Source organism: Cololabis saira, chromosome 22 (genome assembly GCF_033807715.1).
Source record: "Cololabis saira isolate AMF1-May2022 chromosome 22, fColSai1.1, whole genome shotgun sequence".
Taxonomy (NCBI): Eukaryota; Metazoa; Chordata; class Actinopteri; order Beloniformes; family Belonidae; genus Cololabis; species Cololabis saira.
In genome coordinates this window covers 33,471,521-33,495,799 of record NC_084608.1, presented here as the reverse complement: position 1 = coordinate 33,495,799, position 24,279 = coordinate 33,471,521, and the positions used below count along the sequence as shown (strand labels likewise).

At 42.8% G+C, this 24,279-nt stretch overlaps 1 protein-coding gene across 1 annotated transcript; it reads right to left on the bottom strand.

Annotated features, from left to right (window-relative positions):
* Positions 1-287: 287 nt before the first annotated feature.
* ezh2 (enhancer of zeste 2 polycomb repressive complex 2 subunit) lies at positions 288-22,067 on the bottom strand. Its single transcript, XM_061713271.1, has 19 exons — positions 21,787-22,067; positions 13,067-13,184; positions 11,617-11,745; positions 11,414-11,533; positions 11,184-11,304; positions 10,298-10,474; positions 9,317-9,422; positions 8,926-9,089; positions 8,757-8,854; positions 8,458-8,683; positions 7,151-7,317; positions 6,931-7,066; positions 6,715-6,840; positions 5,075-5,253; positions 4,895-4,990; positions 3,086-3,167; positions 2,920-3,000; positions 2,763-2,847; positions 288-1,851 (listed from the first exon to the last, which is right to left on the bottom strand). The coding sequence occupies exons 2-19, from the start codon at positions 13,175-13,177 to the stop codon at positions 1,791-1,793; spliced, it is 2,265 nt and encodes a 754-aa protein (XP_061569255.1). The 5' UTR covers positions 13,178-13,184; positions 21,787-22,067; the 3' UTR covers positions 288-1,790.
* Positions 22,068-24,279: the final 2,212 nt, after the last annotated feature.

Sequence of the window (24,279 nt, the reverse complement as noted above, 5' to 3'; positions counted from 1 at the left end):
GCAGGTTAACCGGCAGCTGAGGAGAAGTTATGATGCAAACTTCAAGATAATGATTTCAATAAGGGAAAATAACAAGCTTTTTCTCTCGAATATATTGTTATAATCATTTGTTTCAGATTTACTGTAATTTTCTGGATAAAAATTTAATTTGGTGTTCAAAAAGTCTTTTTTCAAACTTGAGTCTTATAATCAGGGTCGTCTTATATTCGGGCCAATACGGTAGTTGAATGTTTGACTCGATTCTGCCTGTGAAAGGAACTCCGGAGCAGCACAAATAAACCAGAACAGAGTTTTCAAACATTTTAATCTGCATCACTTTGAACAACAAAAATCCCTGTAAACATTATAAAATCAGCACCTGTGTCATCAGAGGGGGGTGGGGGTCCAGGCCCGGCTCGGCTCAGTTAACTTATTTTTTCCTAACATGATGTTCAGCCGCCGGCCCGGGGAGGGTGGGGGGTCTCCGCCCCCCAGGTGTAATAAGTTACAGGTGTCGGGGGGAGCACGGTCCATTGTAGAGTCTCGGCGAGCACCAGAAGTTGATTGTTGGTTCTGAGGAGTGGAGCGGCGCCGGGTCGAGGCCCAGCAGACCCGCGCCAGTAAATCCAGTAATCAGCTGCAGATCGATCCCAACGTCGGGACAACCAGTCTGTCATTGATCGGTGCTCGTTTACTGACGTTGCTTTAAACTTGATCACGACAAAACCGTTTTTTAAAAAAAAAGGTGATTGATCCGTCAGCCGCCAGGTAAACGGATCAATAAGCTTCTTATTCAGGTTCATTATTAGAATCTCAGAGGCGCGGTCCTCCGGACAAATCCATCATTAATCAATAACATTAAACGGACAGTACTGTGGTGGAGCTGGTGGAGGTTCTGTCACCTCAAACTGGACCCATGAGCTTGATCTGGTCCCAGGAATCGTCATGGAAACCTGGTTGGGAAGTCAGTGGTACAAACCGGGTCCAGGAAGAAGAACCGACGAGGCCGGCTGTTTACGAACATCTGGAGCGATTAACGGAGGGGAGGGAAGACGGGTTCTCCCCGTGTTCCCTGGGTAGTTAATGTGAGCTTCCCTCACAAAAACATGCAGCAGTCCTGGCTCTACTGCCCCCTCTGGTTCTACTGCCCCCTCTGGCCAGCCGGGGAAACACATGGGGGGATCTGGCCGGAATAACGTGATCCTTCCGTCGCTACGTCCGACCGGAGAAACCCCACCCTGTTCGGTGGAAAGAAGCTGCTCATCCTCAAGTAAGGAGGAGACCTGAGCTCAGTGTAGGGTTGGTAGAGGGAGCAACGCCCAGGACTGTCACTTAGGTAGGAGCACTGGGTGATTAAAAAAAGAAAGAATCGGGATAAAAATATCTTTAAAAAAAAAAGTGTGAGCAGAGCAGGTGCATGCTGGGAAGTCTGCCACCGAGCTGGCGTGGAGCTGCTCGGCGGCTCGTCCTCGTGGAGGTCTGAAGCAAACATGATTGTTTGAGGCGCTGCTGGTTCACAGCGGAGTCCGGCGCCGGCGGTTTCCAGCGGCTGGTGGAGGATTTTGGTCCCTGAAGCTTCGAGCTGGAAACCAGTCGGTCGCTGGTTCGACTCCTCAGATTTATGAATTTGTTGACAAAAAGAAGATGTGAAAAGTTTTTTTTTTTTTTTTATTCCCCAAAGAGCATCGTGGTAAAAATTCCTCTCTAAATAGTCCCGGTTTTCCTGAAGTTTGTGGGATTTCCTGAAATGAGCGTGCGTGTGTTCACGTGTAAGGCCTTGGTGGTGGATCCGGAGGAGGTAGAAGTCGGGATCAGGCGATCTCCAACTCGCGCTCGATCCCCACGTACTTCAGCGCGTCGGCCTGGCTGTACCTGCAACACGGAGAAGCAGCCGTTCAGACATCCTGCTGTGGATTAAAGCCACGCTACGATTCACACATTAATGTTCAGTAGCGTTCAGAACCGGACAAGTTTGTTCCATGATATTTATGTTAAGACCAGTACTCGAGTTGTTTAAAAAAAAAAAAAAAGGAATTAGGGGGTGGTGGATTTGATCATATGGGGACAGATAATTTGTGCTGATTACAAATAATATAATATATTACAAATAATAGCACTGACCGAAACACCTGCAGAAATACTGCAGGAATGACATAGCAGCAGTTAAATGCAGCCTTCTGTAAGCTTTAAATATCCACTGGGCTTACATCAAATACATCAAAACACAACAATAAAAAACACTTTTCTGAACTTATCAATATGACTCTGTCCTTCACAGGATAAGTAACATGGATCACTGCAAAAACTCACAATCTTAACAAGATTTGTCTTATTTCTAGTTAAAATGTCTCATTTTAGAAAAAAAAAAAAAAAAAAAAAAAAAAATCTCACTACACTTAAAACAAGACTCATTACTGGAAAAAAAAAAAACAATTTTCACTTGTTTCAAGGAGATTTTCACTTAAAATAAGTAGAAAAATCTGCCAGTGGAACAAGATTTTTTTGCTTGTAATAAGCCCACTGGCAGATTTTCCTATTTATTTCAAGTGAAAATGGACTTGAAACAGGTGAAAATTGTCAAATAAGTTATTTTTCTGGTGATGACTAAATGCTTAAATAGCAGTAATACCACATTCATTTGTTGAGTCATTCGTTTTACAGGGGGGATGATTTTGACCGATTTTATTTCAGGGAGGGGATTCCATCCCCTCTCATTACTGGTTAAGACTGATTTATTTTAGCAGACAAAGTGAAAATCAGTTGAAGACGCAACAGTTCCCCACCTGTAGTCGAAGAACAGCTCCTCCCCGGTCTGGATGGCTCTCTTGGCGAAGATGCCGATCCTGTGGTCGCCGTTCACCATCATCACTGCAGAGAACAGACGTGCGGTTCAGCGCGGATCTGAAACCCCCACAAAGCCTCCGCTGGCGCCGCGCTTACCTTTTGCATAGCAGTTCGGGTTAACCGAGTGGTTGGCGAAGCGGATCTTGTTGCCTTTCCTCGTGGCGTCAACGACGAAGTCTGCGGAGAGAAAGGAGAGCGTCAACTCTAGCGGCGTCTCCCAGCGGAGCGACCGTGGAGCGCTGCGGCGTGGGGCCGGGCGTACCGTTGTTGAGATTGAAGAGGAAGCTGCACATGTATTTGTCGTAGACCTTCCCCCTGCGGTCGGCCTCGTCCTGGGAGATGATCTGGGGGGAGATGGCAAACACCAACTTTTAAATCATTTATGAGATCGTAGAGAAGCTGGACTAACATCTGGAAATTAAGCTGAAATTACCCTCCTTAAATAATGAAAACATCTTTCTACACAACTTTTAAGTCTAAATATCAGCCTTTTCTTTTTCCATCGCAGCAGCTCAAACAATAAATCCAGTGTTGCATCAGTCGCTGCCCCCTAGTGGGTGTGTTGCTCAACTACACAAATTCAATGAAGTACAATGTACTATAATGTTGTAGATGTACATTATTTGAGATGTGTGAATAAATGTAAGTTATTTTCAGTCTCAGACCTGATAATTAAACCTCAGCTCGACTTCACTGACTGCTGCACAAAGATTCTACGGAGTGATGCATCACTTCGCTCATAAACAATCTCTGCACATCACTCATTAGCGTCTGCAACTGCAGCTCCCTTTGGCCTTTAACACCCAAACATAAATAAATTATATTTCTGAATTCATTTTTATTGATTTATCAGTTTATTTTGTTGGGCAGTTATCTTGAGTTTGAGTTGATGCCATTTATTTTAAAATAACTTTCTAATTTGTCAACAAAACATACGTCAGTCACATAACGTCATCAGCGTATTCATTTGGCTTCATCACCAGTGACGCTGGCTTACCTTCGTGCTGGATATGTGCTGAAGATATCGAACTACAAAAACCGTAACGTTGAAAGACATTTCCAAAACAAGCACTCTGCATTTGCCGAAAAAAAGAGAAATTTGGAAACTGCTAGGAAAAGCTGAAGAGAGCAAACTATCTTCCAAGAAGTGGATTAGCTCCCCGCAGTCAACACAGCTGGGGTTGTGGACGTCGTAAAGAGCATCCATTCTTTTAATCATCTATTATTTTATATTTATTTTTAAAACTGCAGCAAAATGCTTTATTTACATTAAAGTGGGGTCGTTTTTATTTTACACAAATATAGTCTTAAATAGATCTACAGTTCTTACAGTTATTTCAAGTACGCCTACAAATGCACTTCTGTTATATTTAGTGGTTGTAACAGCCAGTGTTGTGCGAGTTCATGAACTACTTCAAAGTTTACAGTTTAAAAATGAATAGTTCACGTTCATAGTTCTCCATTTTCAGTTCATTTCAATATTTTTAGGTAAGTACGAGTGAAAAGCTGGTGTCCGTTGTTATGCTGGTGTGCATTGCATTGTGGGTAATGTAATGTGAAGTCGTCGTGTCGTGGAGTATTTTAAATGTACCGCCCGCTGGTGAAATGTATTCCGTAATAATTGGATAAATTGGAGAATAATTGGACCTGAAGCTGAAACTCACATAATCTGAACAGTTCAAGTTCCAGTTCGTGATCTGCAGAATTAACAAGTTCACGTTCAAGTTCTTTATTTGCAAATATGTTGCGTTCAGTTCAACGTTCTCACAGAAATGAACGTGTTCAATGACCGCGTTCATGCACAACACTGGTAACAGCTAAAATAAATAAAAGATGGAAACTTTTAAAATCTCTTATTTTTTGCGGCTCCTGACAATTCTTTTGTTGTAGAAGTGGCAACATGACTCTTTTGACAATAAAGGTGCAGACGGGTTAGAGGCTGTTCACAAGAATCTGCAAAGGTTGCTTGCTTTTGTGTCTTTCTATTTCTTATTTAATCAAATGAATCAAAAATGTAAAAACCGCTTCCCCAGGAATGTAATGGGACCTGAGCTGCGCGGAGCCTCCTTACCTCTCCACAGTACTCGGAGATGAACTCGTTCTTCTGGACCGGCTCTTTGATGAAGATTCCCCAACCAGCCACGTCTGACGGCGCGAGCAGCAGGTGCTGAGAGACCAGAAACAGACGGCCGTCAGCACGCACACGTACGGGCCGCTGCCCAGCAGAACCTGGCCCAGCGCGGCGTCTCACCTTCTTGGCTCCTCTCTGGATGGAGCAGTTCTTGCAGGACACGTTCTTGCTGTCCCAGTGGTCGGCGGCGCCGCAGGTCAGGCACAGGTCCGGGTCGCACTCCCGCACCGCCAGGTAGCAGGGGCACTGCTTGGTGTTGCACTGGGCCTTGCACCGGCAGCCCGGGAAGCGGTTCTGACCTGCAGGGGAACGGGAGGCAGGCGGGTCCGTCACAACTCCGGGTCACGACCCAGATGAAGGCTAACGCCGGCGCTAGGACTGAAACCATTCCTCCAATAATTTCAGTAATTCGATTACCGTATTTTCCACACTATAAGGCGCACTAAATATCTGGTAAAATACCGTACTATAGTGGTTGGGGTTGAGTTAGCATCTACCTGATGGAGCTGCGCTACAGGAAATGCTACAAAATCCTACAGCAAATGCAAAAAAAAAAACAAATACTACTGTATGTCACACTTTATTAACAAAATAAAAACCAGATTTGCTCCGTCTCGTCAAAGTCCCCATTATGCGAGTGGGTGTCGCTGCTGTTGTCTTGAACGTCTGTGACAATTCCTGACGTTTTTAGCGCCATTACTTTGGCGACACAAACTACACTACCCACAATCCCCCTGACTACAGTAACAGAAATTACCGTAATGATTATGTATAAGGCGCACTGCCGGTTTTTGAGAAAATAAAAGGCTTTTAGGTTTAGCCTTATAGTGTGGAAAATACGGTACAAAAAATGATCGAGGAATTTTCTCTGCCTCGAGGAATCGTTTAATTTTGCAGCTCAGAGCAGGTATTTTGCCCGGACTAGGTTTAAAGGCTGATTTATGGCTCCGCGTTACACAACGCAGAGCCTATGGTGTAGGGTACGCGGCGACATGCACCCTACACCGTAGGCTCTGCGTTGATTTAACACAGAACCATAATTCAGGCTTAATGCGGCACAGCGCGCTAACACCGCGCACGTAAAAGGTAGAAGAAAGAGGTGGCGGATATGTTTGGTTTTAGTAACATGCCATGCTCAGGCGGGAGACACATGTAGCTCAGTGCTTAACTTTTATTTTTAATCCCCTCTATATTCTTCTGGTCCGTTCTCCTATATGTTCCCCCTCTAACCCGGTACATACATAGGTTCCTCTAAACATCTGTTCCCGCTACAGTTTTAACTAAAAGAAAATGTGCTCCAATACAGCAGGTCTCAATTTTATTTTGAACACTGCCAAAACTCAAAATCTTAGAGAATTTAACTTAAAACTTAACTAGAACTTAAGATTTGTTTGACACAAATGAAAGTTCAATTGAAACACGTGGGAGAAACACCTAACCTTAAGTTATGTGTGTTATCAGGTGTAATGGCATTTTTAGGTTAGAAATAAGAACATTTATTTGTAAGATCCTTAGTTTTTTGAGTGTAGGCAGTGAATTTGGTCAACTGGTGTAAGTTCAGGGTTTTTAAATGCACAGCCATGAACCTACTGGATTATATAATTTAGTCTTAGTGATGTCAATTAACATTTAATGTATGTTTATAATTGCTCTTTAACTAAACAAAAATATGTTTTATTCGATTAATCGATGGAATTTTCAGTAGAATACTCGATTACTAAAATATTCGATAGCTGCAGCCCTAGCCGGCGCGTTCTTACACTCGGAGCTGCACTGGCAGAACTTCTCGCAGAAGTTCTGGGCGGTGACGCAGGGGCAGGACGAGTCGCAGGGCTGTCGCGGGTGGTCACACGGCTGGTAGTTGTACACGTGATTGGAGGATCCATCTGCAGACGGGGAGAGAGAGGGGAGAGAGAGAGAGGATGTGACGGGCGGGTCTCCAGCAGAAGCTCCTGCTGCCGGAGAAGCGGACGCACCTTTCTTCAGCTGGATCTTCCTGCAGTGCGTGGCCCACAGGCGGTGTTTCCTCTTCTTCTTCCTGGGGGGCGTGTCCTCGTCCTCGGCCGGAGCCCGGGCGATGATGGCCGACTCTTTGACCCTGAACTCGTAGACCTGCGGGACACAAGGGGGAGACCGGCCCTGGTCAGGACGCCCCGCGGACCCCGGGAACCGGGCACGGCGCCGCCGACGGCTCACCTGTCGGCAGGTCTTGGTGCCGATGAGCCGGGCGATGGCGCAGTAGTTGTCGTAGTACGTCCCGATGAGAACCCTGAAGAGGGACGCCTCGGCGCCGCTCCAATCCACCGCCTCCGCCTCGCCGGACAGCTTCATCTTCACCGGAGTCTGACAGCGAGAGTTCCCCTCTGCACACACGCTCACCGGTTACTGCTCCACCCACACGTGCACTAATATCTGCTTTAGGGACGAGGATTTAAACCCATCCTAGTCGCTGTGTAATGCATGATTAACGAGACGGATGTTACGGGTTAAAAAGGCAACTAAGTCCCTCACAGGAGAAGATTCTCTAACAAATTTCAGCTTCTTCTCCGAGCCAAACTTGTGGATTTAGCAGCGGCGGGCCGTCAGGGCCAGCGAGACCTTGTCCGCCGGCCTACCGACCCCACCAGTAATCATGATCATAATTATGATAAAAGGTTAATTTATTTTTAATCTACTTTTCCTAAATATCTAAAAGTATTCATATTATCTTATGCTCCATCTGTTGCTGTTAGTTTTAGGTTAGTTTCCTCCAATCAGAATTCAGCTATCTCATGTTGCCAGGCTTCATGAAATCTGCGTTCAGCACGGCCGTTTTGGTGAGTGCAAACGTTTTATTCATATTTTTCACTTTTAATATGTTTTTATAATTGATTTGTTCATATCAAATCCATAATAACTGACAAAAATGACAAATATACTGAAAATAGAACCAAAGAAATCTTGCTCCTCCTTGCCAGTAAATAATCTAAAGCTGTGGTTGTACTCAAAGCACCATTTTGACATGAAAATGTTTATTGTGTCGCTGTCACCAAAGTCTGGCCGTCTTGTTAGTGCCTTTCTGATATTAAACTGCGATTTTGCAATTTATTGTACAATCTTGTTAAAGCCTGCATATTCTTTGTGAACTCACTTAATAAAACTGTTTGGACAGATAATGTTAAAGACCCTTTTATTTTTAGGTTTTGACAGTAGCATACCTGAAATGTTCTGATGCGTGTTTGTTGGTTTTAAAATGCGCTGGATAACAGCCCATTTTGTACACAACTGAGGTGATGCAATGCCTCATAGTGCTTAAGTGTGTTTCTAACTTCTCTCCAGTCCTGGTGTTATAAATGCTGCATGATGAAAGGTTTTTATTGACCAAGTTGCACGTCACTGAAGGCCTAAGTGTGAAATGCACCGCCGCCACTGGGATTTAAAACTCAAGAGTGTGAGACGACATGTTACGGTTCATCATGAACCCAAACACCGTTCGGTTGGGTTTGGAGACCCCGAGATCGTACCTGAGCTGCTGGTGGTCTCATCCTTCTTGTCTTCGTCGTCTTTGTCGTTGTCGTCGTCCTTGCTGCCCTCGCGGTCGCTGTCCGCGTCTTTGGCCTCCGAGGAAACGGTGGGGGTGCTGGGTCGGCTGCTGCTGTTGGGCAGCCGTCCGCGCCGGCGGCCCGCCGTGCGTTTGGAAGGAGTCTTGGGCCGCTCTGCGCCGGCGGGATACTCCCTGATCATCCCGTCCTGAATCAGCGAGCTCAGTTTGGTACGGAAGTGTCGCTGAAAGGTTCTAGGAACTGAATCAGAGAGGACTCACCTGCACCACGCACATGTAACAGTCCAGGCCGCAGGGCTTGCTGTCCACCAGGTTCTCCAGGTTCTTGCGCTTGTAGGTGTTTGGAGTTGCGTGGAAGGCTGCAACAGAGGAACCACACATCAGCGTCGGAGCTTGTAAACGATCCCGGCTCCTCTCTGGCGGGACTCACGGTGGAGGAAGCAGTCGTATTTGAAGCAGCGTCTGCAGAACAGCGTGTGGAACGAGTGCAGGCTCTGCTCGCGCTGCACCGAGCGAGCGTTGGGGCCGTCGATGTTGGGGGTGCACTCGGGCGGCAGCGCACCGGGCAGCTGCTGCTCCGTCAGCTCCTTGTACCTGCAACAGACCAGCGGGTTCATCTGTGAACTGGGTTTCTAGTTGGAAACGAGGTCCGGAGACGCCGCCGATTCTCCTCATGAACATGTTTCATCTTATTCTGTTACTTTTAAACATATCTTAAGTAATTTACACAATGCTGCACAACGAAACCAGTACCACTCATGCATTTGTTATGTTCCCACCTAACTGTCCGAGGTTACCGCGGGAACAATAAATCCACTCACTTCTCCTTGAGCTCCTCGGTGGAGCCCTTGTCCGGGAACATGGAGGAGATGGCTTCAAAGATTTTGTCGGAGGGAAACTTCCTGCTGGTGTCGTTGTTGCTTCGGCCTGAAGGCGACACAAACAACAACAGGGCGTCTACAGGTTTGACCGAGGTAAATTTAAGACTTTTTAAGGCTCGAAGTTGCCACATCTGACAGGTTTCAGCCCAAACGTGATGTAAAACCCACAGAAATAATAAAAAACCAGCCCAAATCAAACATTCTCTATGTTAAAACCATAAATTATTAAATGTGTAATAAATTTCAAGCTTCACAACACCACTAAATAGCCCAAAGAAATTCAGGCTCTAAACAAAAACTACAATTAAATTGAGTAGATTAAAGCAAGTCAAATATCATCAAGTTTATTGTGTAAGTTTCTACTTTCCTCTACCATAATGGAAACTTTTTTGTTAATAATTCCTCCTATATATTTAGTAAAAAACCAGGAAAAGCAGCCCAAATGTATATTTTTCCATCCAATTGGGCTGAAACTTGCCCAACCTGGCAACACAGATTTTAGAACCTCCACAGGAGATTCTCCTCAAAACGATGAAATAAACTTTAATGATGACTGGATACATTCTCTCTAAAATTAACACCCTTGGATTGAAATTTAAGACAAATTAAGACATTTAAAAAAGGCCTTATTTTAGCAAAAATTGAATTTAAGACTTTTTAAGGACCCGCGGCCAATTTAAACAACAACAACGTCTCAGCGGGTACCGGTAACTGCCAGACTACTATGGGTGGTTATTGTTTCCATCATTGGGTCCCAGCAGCACAAGCTGCTTGAAACGTGCTACACAGATAATTTGATTGATGGAGGAATAAGAGGTATAACCGAGTTAGAAACCTCTGCCCAAGTGAAAGACAGATGACTAAACGTGACTGAACACATGATCACAACCGTGCAAACAAACGTGCGAGCTCTGGACCTACTCTCGTTGACGTATCCGTCCTTGCGTGGGTCCTCGGGGTGGTCTTTGCCGTCACACATGTCCATCTTGTCAACCTTGAACTCCTGTTCCTCCTCCTCTTCATCGTCCTCGTTGTCACTGTACTGCACCAGGGCGTTGACCAACTCCACGAAGATCTCGTCGTTGATGAAGCCGCACTCTGAGAAGCACAAAGCACAACACCAGGTGAGGCATCTTTCAGCTACGGTGGATTTGCTCGAGCAGAAGAAGCTGGCTGGAAGCCTGCTGGTTTCTAGATCAACCAGGACCGGGAGGAGCCATCTCCAACCATCATGGCATCAGAGAGCCTTGAGAGTTTAAACGTCTTACTGACTCGCCAGGAAACTGCACTGTGTGTTAATTTCCACTAGTGATGCACCGATTGTTCGGTAACCGAAATTGTTCGGCCGAAAATGGCAAAAAAACACTTTCGGTGGAATAAGTGGGAAAAAAAACGAACAATTAATAACGGCGTTGTAATATAAGGAAATAGACTGGCCGCTCCCGTAACTGTTGCGCACCACAAACATAAATCGTTGGCCAACCAAAAAGTAACCCCATAAGAATTTTACCTAACATTCACAACATTATGCTGGGAAATTAAAAAATGTTCAGTTTTTTATGTTCAATAAATATTTTCTACCTGTTAATTTTGTAAAAGATTTTTTTCTTTGAAAAGCATGCCTAAATCAAATTTATTTGAGTTATGCAATGGTAAAAAAAATTGGCAAAATAAATGAAAAACTACGAAGAACCATGTTCGGTATTCGGCCAAGTATTTATTATTATTTTTGGTTTCGGCCACAAATTTTCATTTCGGTGCATCACTAGTTTCCACGCAGGAAACTGTCCAGTCCAGCAAGCCTCACCTCTGTCCCCGTGGACTTTCCCATCGTAGTTCTTGATGAGTTCTTCGATGAAAGTACCGTCCTGGTCCAGGATCTCGTCCCCCATGTAGGGAATATTGTGTAGCACCGTCTCGTCCTCAACCTGAACCAAAATAATCACAAACAGACATTACAAGCTTAGCAAGTTAGCAAGTTACTCTCAGCTGTCAGCTGAGAGTAAACACCCCCCCCCCCCTTCTTTAATCACAGACCATGAAGTTCTGCTGCAGAGGCGACCAGGAGTACATGACGGGGACGGAGGCCACGGCGTTCAGCGTCTTCAGGGGGATGACTTGCCTGGGGAACTCGGAGAAGCCGCTGTCCACCGTGCACTACGTAGACCAGCAGAGGACACGGTCTGACACCCGGGTCGCAAACACACGGACGGGTCAGGATACTCGGAACCGCCGCTCACCTCTCGAGTCCCTCGCAGGGAGCTGACCGACGTCATGATGTGAACCGGCTGGATCCGCCTGGTCTTCCACTCCTGGTTCAGGATATCGGTCCGCTCAAGGATCTTCTGCCGGTTGGAGTTGAACATGCTCTGCAACGGTCGGAGGAAACGCCAGCAGATTAGCCACAACACCAGGGTGCCGGTGCTCTCACGTGCTGGAACTGTGGGGGTTGATGGTCTACTGCACTGGTCCCCACCTTTTCTGTACCGCGGATTTAATGGGTTTAACGGTTTAATGTCTGACAATATTTTCACAGCCCAATCTAAAGGTGTAGCTGATAAAAACTAAATAAAATGACAAGATCGGCATTAAAAACTGTGGTATTTTCTCTATAGTAATAATTAATTAATTATTATTATTATTATTATTATTATTAATAATAATAATATAAATAATAATAATAATAATAATAATAATAATACAACATCATTTACGAAAAAATAAAATAATGGAAATTGTAAATTTCCTTTTAATATGATTTCTATAAATGTGTTTTTATGTTTGTTTTCTCATTAACGTTATTTAAAGCCAGGCTTTTATTTTATTTGTTGGAGACCGATATTTAGCGCTTTCATTTTGAAGGCGTCTCGCTGAGCCCTCGTAAACATCCGGCGCTTTGGACTTTAAGGGTAAAGGTTTAACGGCAGTAGAAAGTGTGTCTGAAAGACTAAACGAGCGTCGGGAATGCTAAAGTGGAGCCTAACTGACACAAAACGCACCTGGCTGATAAAGATTTGTTTTCTTTGCAAATTTTATGCCGTATTTATGTCCAGCCTGAGTTTGGTTGCCATGGTTACTCATGTATTGTGGTTAACGGTAGCTATAATTACCGAGCGAGGGAACAGATGTGTCGGTCTGTATTTGAGTTAAATGAAACTTATATGAATGTAGAAAGACTAACTCTATTTTATTGTATTCCTTTATAGCTCTTATGGTGTGTTTGCAGTGTATTTACATCCAAGAAATAAAAACATTGTGAACCATCAGTTTGAGAGTCATCCATCATCAGTCGGGGATGATACAGAAATTATTTTTTCTTTCTGTGCGGCCATGGTAATGGACCGTGGGTCATTCTAACCCACAACTACTAGCATCAACTGACCTGTTGGTAAGTCCCGCCCCCCCTTAGTTACTGTTGCTAACTCAGACTATCCTTGTTTTACGGCTTTAAAATGCCGACTGTGCATTGATTTTAACGGTAAAGCTCTGAACCTCGTCCCAGCGAGACTCAACAGGCCAATATGGACCCTCCTGTCAGGGCGGCGTAAATGAAAAGGCCTATAGGTGTTCGGAGAAATAAACATGCAGCGCCGTTGGACAGGTGCGCACTAATCTTGTTTGATATGACCCAGATCTCAAGCCGACTTCTGTAAACGTGTGTGCACGTGGAGGGTCTGGGTGGGAACCCACCTTGACCTCGTCGGCCCGTCTGAAGCGCTTCAGCTGCCGTAGCCTCATGTACTCAGACTTCACCCTCCTCTTCCAGCAGGCCGGGCCCTTTTCTGAGCGCTTCCCCGTCATGATCAGCCTGCAGCCAAACAAAAACATACATTACTCCCCCACTCTTTACCAAAACTTTACCTACTCAAATGTCAGGTTTCCCTTCAGGTCGTGGATGACCCAGAACCTCACATGTCCACGTTGAAACCATGAACAACAAAATAAGAAAAAGACAGCAGGAGAATATAAAATACGATCTGTAATTTCTCATATGATGAAAATCGATGCAGTTTTAACCATATATTTTAAAATTTATTGATTTGAGGTTGTTTTTAAGCAGCAGTGATCCACCTGGCACCCCTGCGGTCAGAGCGCAGCGCTGCCTGCCAGCTCGCCAGCTCAAGCGCCTGTTGTGGAGGCGCAGGGACGTGCGATGGCGGGTCACATGTGTCAAGTCCTGAATCTAGAGACACAGCAACGACGCAGCGAGCAGCTCAGTCTGAAGGTAGAAATGTAGTTTCAGAAAAGTGACTTGAGCGGACAAATCTCTCAATGAGACTGAGGATTTTAAGATATTTCCAATAAAGTCTATTGATGACAAAGAAAAAGCAAAAACTGCCAGTAAACTGATATTTATGGCAAGAAACAAGTCCAATTCTGCTGTCAAATCCTCCACACTGAAGGAAATCTTTAGTCAATCGTAAACGTTGACTAGCTTTGTAAAATATTCTGGTGTCTTCAATACAAAGAAAGAGTCAGATTCTTCTGATCTTCACTGTGACTTCCAAGGGTCGGTACTAACGGACCTGGAAGAAACCGCCTCTGGACGCCATTGGATAGATCAGTGTCCCAACCGAGCTCCGGGGCCACCATCCTGCATGTTTTAGATGTTGATTAAACATTAACGGATCACCTCCAGCTCGTCACCAAGGTCTGCAAACTCTCATTTGTATCCGAGTGTGCTGAAGCAAGGAAGCATTTGCAGTATCAGACATCAACTCTACCAAGAAGCTGCAGGTTGTTTCTGCAGCCTGAGACACAACAAGGTGAACTATGAGCCGTCTTTGCTAAACAGACATTCAGAGTTGGTCTCCACTCCTGAATCCCGACCAGGAACACATTCTCCTTCATTTTTACATTTACGGCGCATATAAAAGCAACTACAGTGCAGTTCATTCACAATATTAGGCAGATTCAAGTCATTCCGTCCAGTACGTTTACATGAACTAACAGAAAGTAGAATTGTTGCCTTAATCTGACGGATATCAAAGTTTGAAAAGCCGTGTGTACACCTTAGCCAGGCCGAACTGAATCTCTTACGATGGGGCTGTTAGTGCCAGATAAATAAATCGTCCTAATCCGAGTTATTCTGGCATGTATAGCAACCCACGCTTAGCGAGCTACTGACCGCCCCGGGACTCCCCGCTTCAGGTAGTGACGAGCCGCGGGAGCGGGAATAACAGTCACGGCATCACAACACGGTACCAGAAGAGGGAGACTGCTGCATCTTACCTGCAACATGATCAGGTTAGTATGTACGACATTTACAGAGCTGCTGCATTGTTAGCGTCAATATTTTACCATGTTTTTGTCCTCCTTCGCACTTGTTTACTAATTGTACTGGAAGAACGCCAATGCGAAAGTACGGTGGCGCCATCTAGCGTCACGGGTCGAACGCACCTCACTCAATAATCGACTGTCTTCTTGTGCATGTTTACTTGGATTTCTGGGAAACCCCAGTTTAATCCTTAGATTGATGCCAACAGCTGGATTTAGATGTCCATGGAGTGGGAGGTGTAATTATCTTATAAAACTCAAAAAAAATCATGCAGTCTGCTTTGACACACTGAGCTCAAACTAGACCAGTCAGGCCAGTGGAGACCTTGATGACAAGTTGACGGAGATCCAACCAGGTGTGGTTGACGAGGGAATCAGCAGTGTACCCGGGGAACAGAGCGACAGCTGGACAACCGATCAGAGAAATTAAACTTGTGAAATGTGAAAAGTCACAACCAATCTAATAACAAAAGTCATTACAGGTGTCTGGTGAACTTTTTTCCCCTTCTTTTCATCCAAAGTGGCCCTCATGGCCTCCAAAGCCATATTTCACATGAACTGTAAACCCTCAACAGCACAAAACCTTAAATTAAACTCTGTACAAGGTTCAGTCTACAGCTGCTACAGGCCGGTGCTGCTGTGGTTTAATGAAACGATTTCTCAGTTAGAAAATTCATCTTAGTTAGACAACAGCTCTAGAAAAGACTTGACACACCTAACTCGTACAAACATCCGTAAGTGATCCATGTTTAAAAACAGATCAGACCCTGCTTCTGATACGAGACATAATACTTTGAGAAGTACAGCAAACTGATGATACCTTGACTTGTTTACTTGCACAGCGTTTACTAGCGACCACAGCCAGGAAACGATCTCTGCACCCCTCAGTGAAACGTCTGCATCTGCCAGCAGGAGTTCCTCTTTTCCTGAGCGAGCTGCTCCAGATCTCTCAGATATGTGTTCAAGAAAGGAGTCGTGTTTTTAGCAGGCCATTCTTGATATTGTGGTTCGAAGAGGCTGATCTTATAAAACAGGGCACTATGTTACCCTCCCGGATGCAATGACAGTTTGGAGAGTTCATTGTGATCTGCACAGATTGAAGATCTGTGTGCCGCACACATCAAAGCAGCACCAAATCACAACCAAACCGTGCTTCATGTTTCACTGTAGGTTTGACTTGTTTACTTTGAATGCTTATTTTTTCTCTATGTGAGCAAGGAGTTCATGTGAGCTACTTAAAAAAAAAAGGTTCAGCTTTGACCATAGAGCGTATGGTTCGCGTCGCCGCGTACCTTGCGCCGTAGTCTTCGCCGTCGATTTAACGCGGAACCATAAATCAGCCTTGACGGGTGAAGAGAGACGTTGCAGACGCAGCGTCAGCGAGCCGTCAGATGATGATCCGCTTATCTTTATCTGCGGGAATTTTACACATCGTCTCCCAAAGAGTCTGACGGTAGGAAACTAACCTTTCTGTGCAAATTATGTCCACCTGTGGTGAGAAAACAAGTCTGAACGTCTGCCTCGTCAACTTCACATCTGAAACGTCATGTGGAGTTAAAGCATCAGTCCAGTGTGAGGAAATATCTGCGAGTCCTTAACAATCAAAAAAGTTCCCAGAAAGATCAAAAGGTCTGATTTCCCAGTAACAGGTAAACAAATTGATAATGCACTACAATGTTGGAGATTTACAGCCTCTGAATAAAGTTGAAACGCCACCAGGACAATACTTGATTGTATTCAGCAGGGTCTCCAACCCTGTCCTGCATGTTTTACATGTTTCCTTGCATCATCACACGTGATTCTAATTAATGGCCGTCATCAGCTTGTCATCCAGGTCTGCACAAGTCTGTTAATGACAGTCATTTTTATCAGGGTTCTGAGGGGAAATATCTAAAACATGCAGGACATGGGGGTCCTGAGGACCAGGGTTGAAGACCACTGCTATACGGTGAACAGTTTTAGGATAGGGGGGCTTTTCATTCATACTTCTCACCTAAAAATATTGAAATGAACTGAATTTGAACTAGTTCAAAATGAAAATGGTGAACTATGAACGTGAACAGTTCATTTTTAAACTATGTGAACTGAACTTTGAACTAGTTCATGAGAAGTAGGAACTTTCACAACACTGTCTGATTGGTTCATCGTTGCCATTGATAGCAAACATCTGAAGTTAGTGCGAAGTTGGAACAAAGTTGTATTCCAACATTTGATTATAACTGGATTATGATGTAAATTTGAAAATGGGTTTACTCTAAAAACGTTGCCTTGGCGTCTAATTACAATAAAGTAACTTTGACTAGATGTTGGATCATAGTTGCTTTCCAGTGCTACATAATTAGTTATCTAACGTCTTTGCAACTCGTATCCAACCAAGGACCGACTTTAATGTGTCAGCTGAATGGTCTGACCATCATTCAAGTGGAGCGGCTTTGTGGCTTCCGAAGTCACTAAAACTGCACTATTTCTGAGCGCAGCGAACTTCATAAAACTGGTTTGAGGTCAGTAAGCACAACAAAATTCATATATAAGGAGCCCTGGATTATAGGACGCCAATGGAGATTAACTGGCTGTTGGAGAGCGCCTCTAGTGGTCAGTGGAGGAAGTCCAAGATTTCCTGCTTCCTTGTTGGCTGAGAGTGAGAATATCAGCACTTTGTTCTGGTTATGAAGGACTTTCTTCCAGAAATGTTGTAGAATGTCAACATAAACTTTGAGTCTGGCCCTTTATTGATGATTTCAAGTCTGGCCTTTTATTGATGTTTTCATCATAACAATGGAATCTAGGTCAAGAAACTCCATGTTGTTCTTAACGGGCCTAAAACACCTGTCATGATAAATTGAGCGAAATTATTATTTTGAAACTTAGATAATACAACGATCTATGTCCAGATTAGGGGTATGATAACTTTGTGCAATATTTTCGTAACAGATATTGTGGTGTACAGAATACAGAACAGGTATCATATTATACTACTATTATATAACTATAGAATTCTTTAATTAATAGAATTCTGAGTAAATTATATATTGCAATTATTACTTTTCTATCGTACGATCTGTCCTTTTGACTTTTGTATTACTTATATTTAATTGTAATATATATCATATATACAGGACTGTCTCAGAAAATTTGAATATTGTGATGTCCTTTATTTCTGTAATGCAAAAATGTCATACATTCTGGATTCATTACAAATCAACTGAAATATTGCAAGCCTTTTATTATTTTAATATTGCTGATTAGTATTTACAGTTTAAGATTAAGATTCTCAGAATATTCACATTTTTTGAAGTAGGATATTTGAGTTTTCTTGCTGTATCAGAGTATTCGAGAATAATGTTGAAATACAATGTTGTGAAAAGTCGAAATTTCGCCTTTTTTCTCAACATTTCAACTTTATTCACGAAATTTTGACCTTTCTCGACATTCCGATTTTTTTGTCGAAATTGTATTTCAACATTATTCTCAACATTTTGACTTTTTTCTCGCCTTTTCGACTTTTTTCTCGAAGTGCATAATGAAAAAAAACAATCTTCTTCCTCTAAAATATTATTGTTATTTTTCTCCTGCCTGGCCCTAATACTCTTCTGTAGTTTTCATTTCAATCTTATAAAAAAAAAGTGTAGCTTTTTGTAGTTTCATATGATATCCACTATCCACTACGTATGAAGTTTTGACATATTGGTTTTAGGGCTTCTTGTTTGAGAAACAGTTTGAAAGAAAATCTGAATTAAAAGCTTTTTAAAAACAACTGAATATTTCACTAAAGGTCAAAATTTAAATCTGTTTTTGTACACCACTCTATGGTGTACAAACAGTGTGCACTGTACAAACTCATTTGTGTTGTATGAATTGTAGAATTGAGACGGCCAACACACAGAAGGTGCAGAGCAAATGCCCTCTATCCACTTTCTTTCGGTGCTGTAATTGTAACATTTTTTTTCTCATCTTTACGTATATACGTACCTCGTGTGTGTGTTTGTGTAAAGAATGCTGATGAGACATGAAATAACCAGTGGCCAATTGAATAAGCTACCGTTTTGGGCTTATATAGTTGTAAATCTGACCCTAAAGGAGTCAGTGCCTCACCAACCATTAAACTCACCGCACGTCACTGGATGTTAATAAGATGTTTGTATGGGGGTATTAACACATAAACCTGCTGGTGTCGTGTCAGATTTTACCCCCCCCCCCACCCCCAGCACACATCCTGGGTATCCAAAAAAAACGCCTAAGGTCAACTGTTGCAGAGGTATCCACTCCCCCCACCTGTGATTTCCATCCTTTCAACCTAAAATAAGTGGATATATTTCCGTGGGAACTAGGGCTGGGCGATATATCGAGTATACTCGAGGTATCGCGGCTTCTACTCAGTGCAATGTACAAAATGACTATATATCGTGAATATTCGAGTATACATTGTCACGCATTTGCTTTTAGCCGCGGGCATTAAATTACAGGTTTTCTCACTGTCTCGTCTCTCCTTCTCAGAGAGATAAAACAAGCGCACCTAATTACATACGTCAGTCACGTACTGTCGTGCGTGCATCGTCATACGCCCACGACCAGCTGCTGGTGTCGGCGCTGCTGTCCAGGACCGCCGCTGAGTTCCACCTAACTTTCCCAAACTCGGCCTGTTTGCGCCGTGAGCTAATCCGCTCATAAAGACGGGAGGGGATGTTTTCTGCTCACACAACGCGCACAGCTCTCCGGACAGGTGAATCAGCCGCGTGCTGACGCAGCTCCCACTATGCCGCTCGTGCGACACGCATCCGCGTGCAGTGCGCCGCAGAGCCTTTCTCTTCCAGAGCTGAGAAACGTCACCTAGTGTTGCTTAAGGCCCCGTTTACACGGAGCAAAAACGGAGGCGTTTTCATGCGTTTTGGCCGTTCGTTTACACGAAAACGGAGCTCAAAGTCACCAAAAACGATCATTTCTGAAAACTCCGGCCAAAGTGGAGATTTTCAAAAACTCTGTTTTCACGTTTGCGTCTAAACAGAGGAAAACAGAGATTTAGGCTTCAGAACGTCACATTATGCAACAGAAACGTCACCAGCGTCATGTGTGCGACCTGTGTTTACAATTAGTTTGGCCACCGTCAATATTTTCTTGTATTTTACCCGTTTTATATTCTAAAGTCACACTTAAAAGTAACTCCACTTCTCTGTCACTCTAAACGAAAGACTCTCGTTCCGTCTTGGGAAGTAAAGCCTGAATTATGGTCCTGCGTTAAATCGACGCAGAGCGTACAGCGTAGGGTACGCGGCGATGCGCGCCGTACGGCGTAGGCTCTGCGTTGGTGTAACGTGGAACCATAAATCAGCCTTAACTGGAAGTTACACGTGTCATTTGTTGATGTTTCTTCCAGGATTCTGATTGGCTGGCAGGATGTTAACAGCGTATTTATGCGCATTCGTGTAAACGAAGAGATTTTGAAATCGATGGAATTTTTCAAAACGTAGAGGGGGAAATATCCATTTTTGTAAATACCCGGCTATGTGTAAACGGGGCCTAAATGTGGCCACATAAAATCAATCATTATCATCGAAACAAAGTCAAACAAGACTGACGTCATATTTCTAAAAGTAAGTGATGCAAAGTAAAGGAGGAGAGGATGAAACGTTGCAGTCCCTACACCTACAATTAGTCTGAATATAAAAGGTGCTCTAAAGGCCCTCCTGCTCGAGAGCAGGTCCTCCCAGGTAAAACTGGGACCAGAAGATGTTCTTAAATGACAATTTTTATGTTTGTGCCAGCTTAGTAGCTGTTTAATAAATACAGTTTTCGTAAATTTGACTTAGTTGTGATTTTCCCCTTTTTGCATGAAAGTTTAAAATGAGCATATATTAATGCAGTATGAACAAGAATGTTTTAATGTAGACGTATAGAATCATCATACTGGTGTGATTGTAGGCATCAAAGTGTTAATTTAAGGCTAAGGCAAAATATTTTTCATTTTATTTATTCCATATCATGGAAATAGTTCACATATGTTCCATTCCATGATGGAAATGGGGCAAGAAGAAGAAAGCCTTATATAACAAGCCCCTTTCTCAAAAAAAAAACAAAACAATTCATGTGAAGATGGTCTGTCCGCCTGTTCAACAATCACTACTTATATAATACCAAAAAAAAAGAAATAATGAAAAAACAAAACAAAAAAATAAGTAAAACAAAATAAGTAAAACAAAAGATATTTTACCCGTTAAATTCATATTGTCTGATTGTGTTGTCCTTATACAATTTCTTGAACTGGTGAATATTTCTACAATCCTTTAAATCGGTTGTTAAGGAGTTCCATAATTTTACACCACATACTGAAATACACATTTGTTTTAAAGTAGTTCGTGCAAACGGATGTTTAAAATCAAATTTCCTCCTATGGTCCTTATTTTCTGAACTAAACACAAAAAAACGTATATTTTCAGGCAATATTCTGCTTTTTGCCTTGAACATAACTAATAAAGTCTGTAACTCAACAATATTGTTAAGTTTAATTAATCCTGCTCGTGTTCCTTGCAAAAAACTTGCAAATGTGAATAGCAAATGTAATGACTGACATTACACACCTCTACCTCCTTCATGGGTTGCATAATTATTTAGCATGCAGAGACCCAGTTTAGTTTAATTAGAAAATGTCTTGTTTTATTTAATTGGAAATATAACTTACTGTATGTTTGAAAGTGCTGATTTGCTGATTTTTTTTTTTCCAGAGATAAAACTTTATATTTTATTATATTTTTTTAAAACTTTTTTACAGAGCTTCGCACTTTATTCATTCATTTTTGGTTTAATAAGAGCAAAGTTTGCACTTAAAGCCCAATGGAGCAAATTTTCAATAAAAAAACAGCATATTTGAAATCATTTCTTTGCCTTTTGTCAATTCACAAAATAATCGTAATCGAAAATCGGATTTTGAGAGAAAAAAATCGAGATTTTATTTTTGGGCAAAATCGAACAGCCCTATTCTGGTGTAGCACCAGTTTTGAGAGCCAGGAGCCGGTGCTTAGGCTGTGTAAAACCAAAGAACTGGTGCTAAGTCTGGCTCTAGCCCAGAACCAGCCCTGGAACCAGCTTGGTGTAAAAGGGGTATCTGAAACACTGAATAAAGCCAGGCGGGGGTGTCTCACCTGCCCAGGTGGCCCAGTCCTCCCTCGGCGGCGGAACTGTCCCTTCGGGCCGGGGTTAGCCGGCTCCGGCTAGTTAGCGGTTAGCTCGGGTGGAGGGAGGCAGCGAGTCACCGAACCGGCTTTGGGCGCGCTGGGGACCCGCAACGCTGCAACCTCGCTGTTTCGAGGCGACAAAGTGCTCGGGTTTTGGGTTTGTGCCAGATTAAAAACAGTTTGGTGAATTTCAACGGTTCCGCCTCACGTGGACGCGCCTCCAGCCGCTGCTGCTCGCGCTCGCCGCCCACCACCGCTCCAGAGGCGCCAAAACAAGTGGGCCAATCAGCGACGCCGGTGCTGGCGCTGCCAGGGTCGCGTCCTGTGATTGGCCGGATCCCCCAGCAGTCTCGACCAATGAGGCGTAGAAGTACGCCGGGGGCCATGTGCACAGGTTCCCTTTGTTCTCAGATTTGTCATCGGAATAAAGATAAAAACACAAAGATCATTACGACGGAGTATTAGGGCCAAACTAAGACAAAAAAAGTAAATTACGAGAATAAAGTCATAATAATATGAGAATAAAGTCGTAAAATTACGAGAATAAAGTCATAATATTACGAGAATAAAGTAATATTTTGAGAATAAAGTCGTAATATTTTGAGAATAAATATAACTTCATAAAATGCTCAATATTCCTCATTTTAACACAGGGAGAAGATGCTTTTCCTGTTAGAGTTCTCATAAATTATATTCTCATAATATTACGACTTTATTCTAATAAATTACGACTTTATTCTCGTAATATTACGACTTTATTATCGTAATGTTACGACTTTATTGTAGTAATGTTACGACTTTATTCTATTACGACTTTATTCTCGCAATTATGACTTTATTTTCGTAATTTTACGACTTTATTCTCATAATATTATGACTTTATTCTCGTAATTTCCAATTTTTTTTGTCTTAGTTTGGCCCTAATACTCCGTCGTAGATAATAGATGGTTTATAATAATAATAATAATAATAATAATAATAATAATAATAATAATAATAATAATAATAATAATAATCTTTATTACGGACTCAGAAGGCCCATACATACTTAAAAAAAAAAAAATGTCATCACTGTACAGAAAAAAGGTGCAAGCTATCATGCCAGTCTTTCGAAGCCTGGATGTGAACTGATAGCCCATCATAGGGCTGGTTAAGGCCATAATGATGCTATTTTCTGTCATATCCAGTCAACACATAAAATTAAACATTAGCTTTGGTAACAGTGCCTGACATGTTGGTACATTAGAGGACACAAATAACTGTCTGGCACTGTGCCACCTAGGAACCCGGAGCAGCAACCTCATGGCATCATTATATGCCACTCTAAACTCTGCATACTTTTCACTCTGTAAGAAGACCAGAGATGAGCTGTATATAACAGGGTGATATAAGCCCCAAACAGAGCACATATAACATCTGCAGAACACATAAAATATTTCCTCAACGAAGTATTGGCCTGTGCATATATTCTACAGTATTGACGGCGGATGTCACTGTCATCCATTAGATCATCTGAGAAGACATGTCCAAGATATTTCAATTCCTTAGTCATATCTAAAGAACCATCTGAGAGGTGGAAGGCAGGAAAAAAGGACTTCTTGTCCTCTCTAGATCTCACGACCATGACCTTACTTTTTTTGGTGTTATAGTTAATATCAAATATAGTTTTTACTAATAGATAATAAAGATAAAAACATCTAAGGGGCGGTCTTACTGTCTGACCACCCCTTAGATGTTGTTAATAGAGTATGGTATTTGGGTCACATCATAAATGAGGATCTATCTATGTGATGATGATGACATCCAGGGTCGGTGCTGTAAACTCTATGCTCAGGGCAATATTCTTGCCCGTAGATTCCATATGTGCACAGCTGATGTTAAGGTAAATCTATTCAGAGCCTATTGTACACCTCTTTACACAGCTCACCTTTGGTGTAATTATACCACCAAAGCCAAGCTAAAGAAGTTGCAGGTAGCATATAATGATGCGTTCAGGATCCTCCTTAAGCCTCCAAGATGGACAAGTGCAAGCACTTTATTTGTTAATTGTTGTGTCCCCACCTTCCATGCTCTGCTGAGGTATTTTATATTTAAATTTATGTGTCGACTCCATGAGTCAGAAAAAATTGTCTAATAACTTCACTAACATCAAATGGAGTGATACAAGGTACACATCTGGACTATGGAAACATTTAATGTGTGACCTGTAATTTTTATGTATTTTATATGGAACCTTTTGAGTCTGTAATAAATTATTCATAAACTGAACGGTTTGGCGATTAAATTATTAAAAACGGATCATGGTCTGTATGGATGTGACTTTAATCGACATTGACTGTCATTGAGAGTGTTTTGGTCTTCTGTCCTGCTGACTGACAGCTCAGGTGAGAACGCGAGCCCCCCTTAATTAGTCGGTGAAATAACAACAACAAAACCTCGACGAATCCTGTACGTGATGGG

What these genes read in the sequence shown, in the direction of transcription:
- ezh2 (XM_061713271.1), bottom strand. Translation starts at nt 13,177, where the DNA reads ATGACGGGGAAGCGCTCAGAAAAGGGCCCGGCCTGCTGGAAGAGGAGG. An exon ending in GTTACATGTGCGTGGTGCAG is followed by an intron (nt 8,684 to 8,756) that starts GTGAGTCCTCTC and finishes TCGCTGATTCAG; the next exon opens with GACGGGATGATCAGGGAGTA. An exon ending in GCACCAAGACCTGCCGACAG is followed by an intron (nt 7,067 to 7,150) that starts GTGAGCCGTCGG and finishes TGTGTCCCGCAG; the next exon opens with GTCTACGAGTTCAGGGTCAA.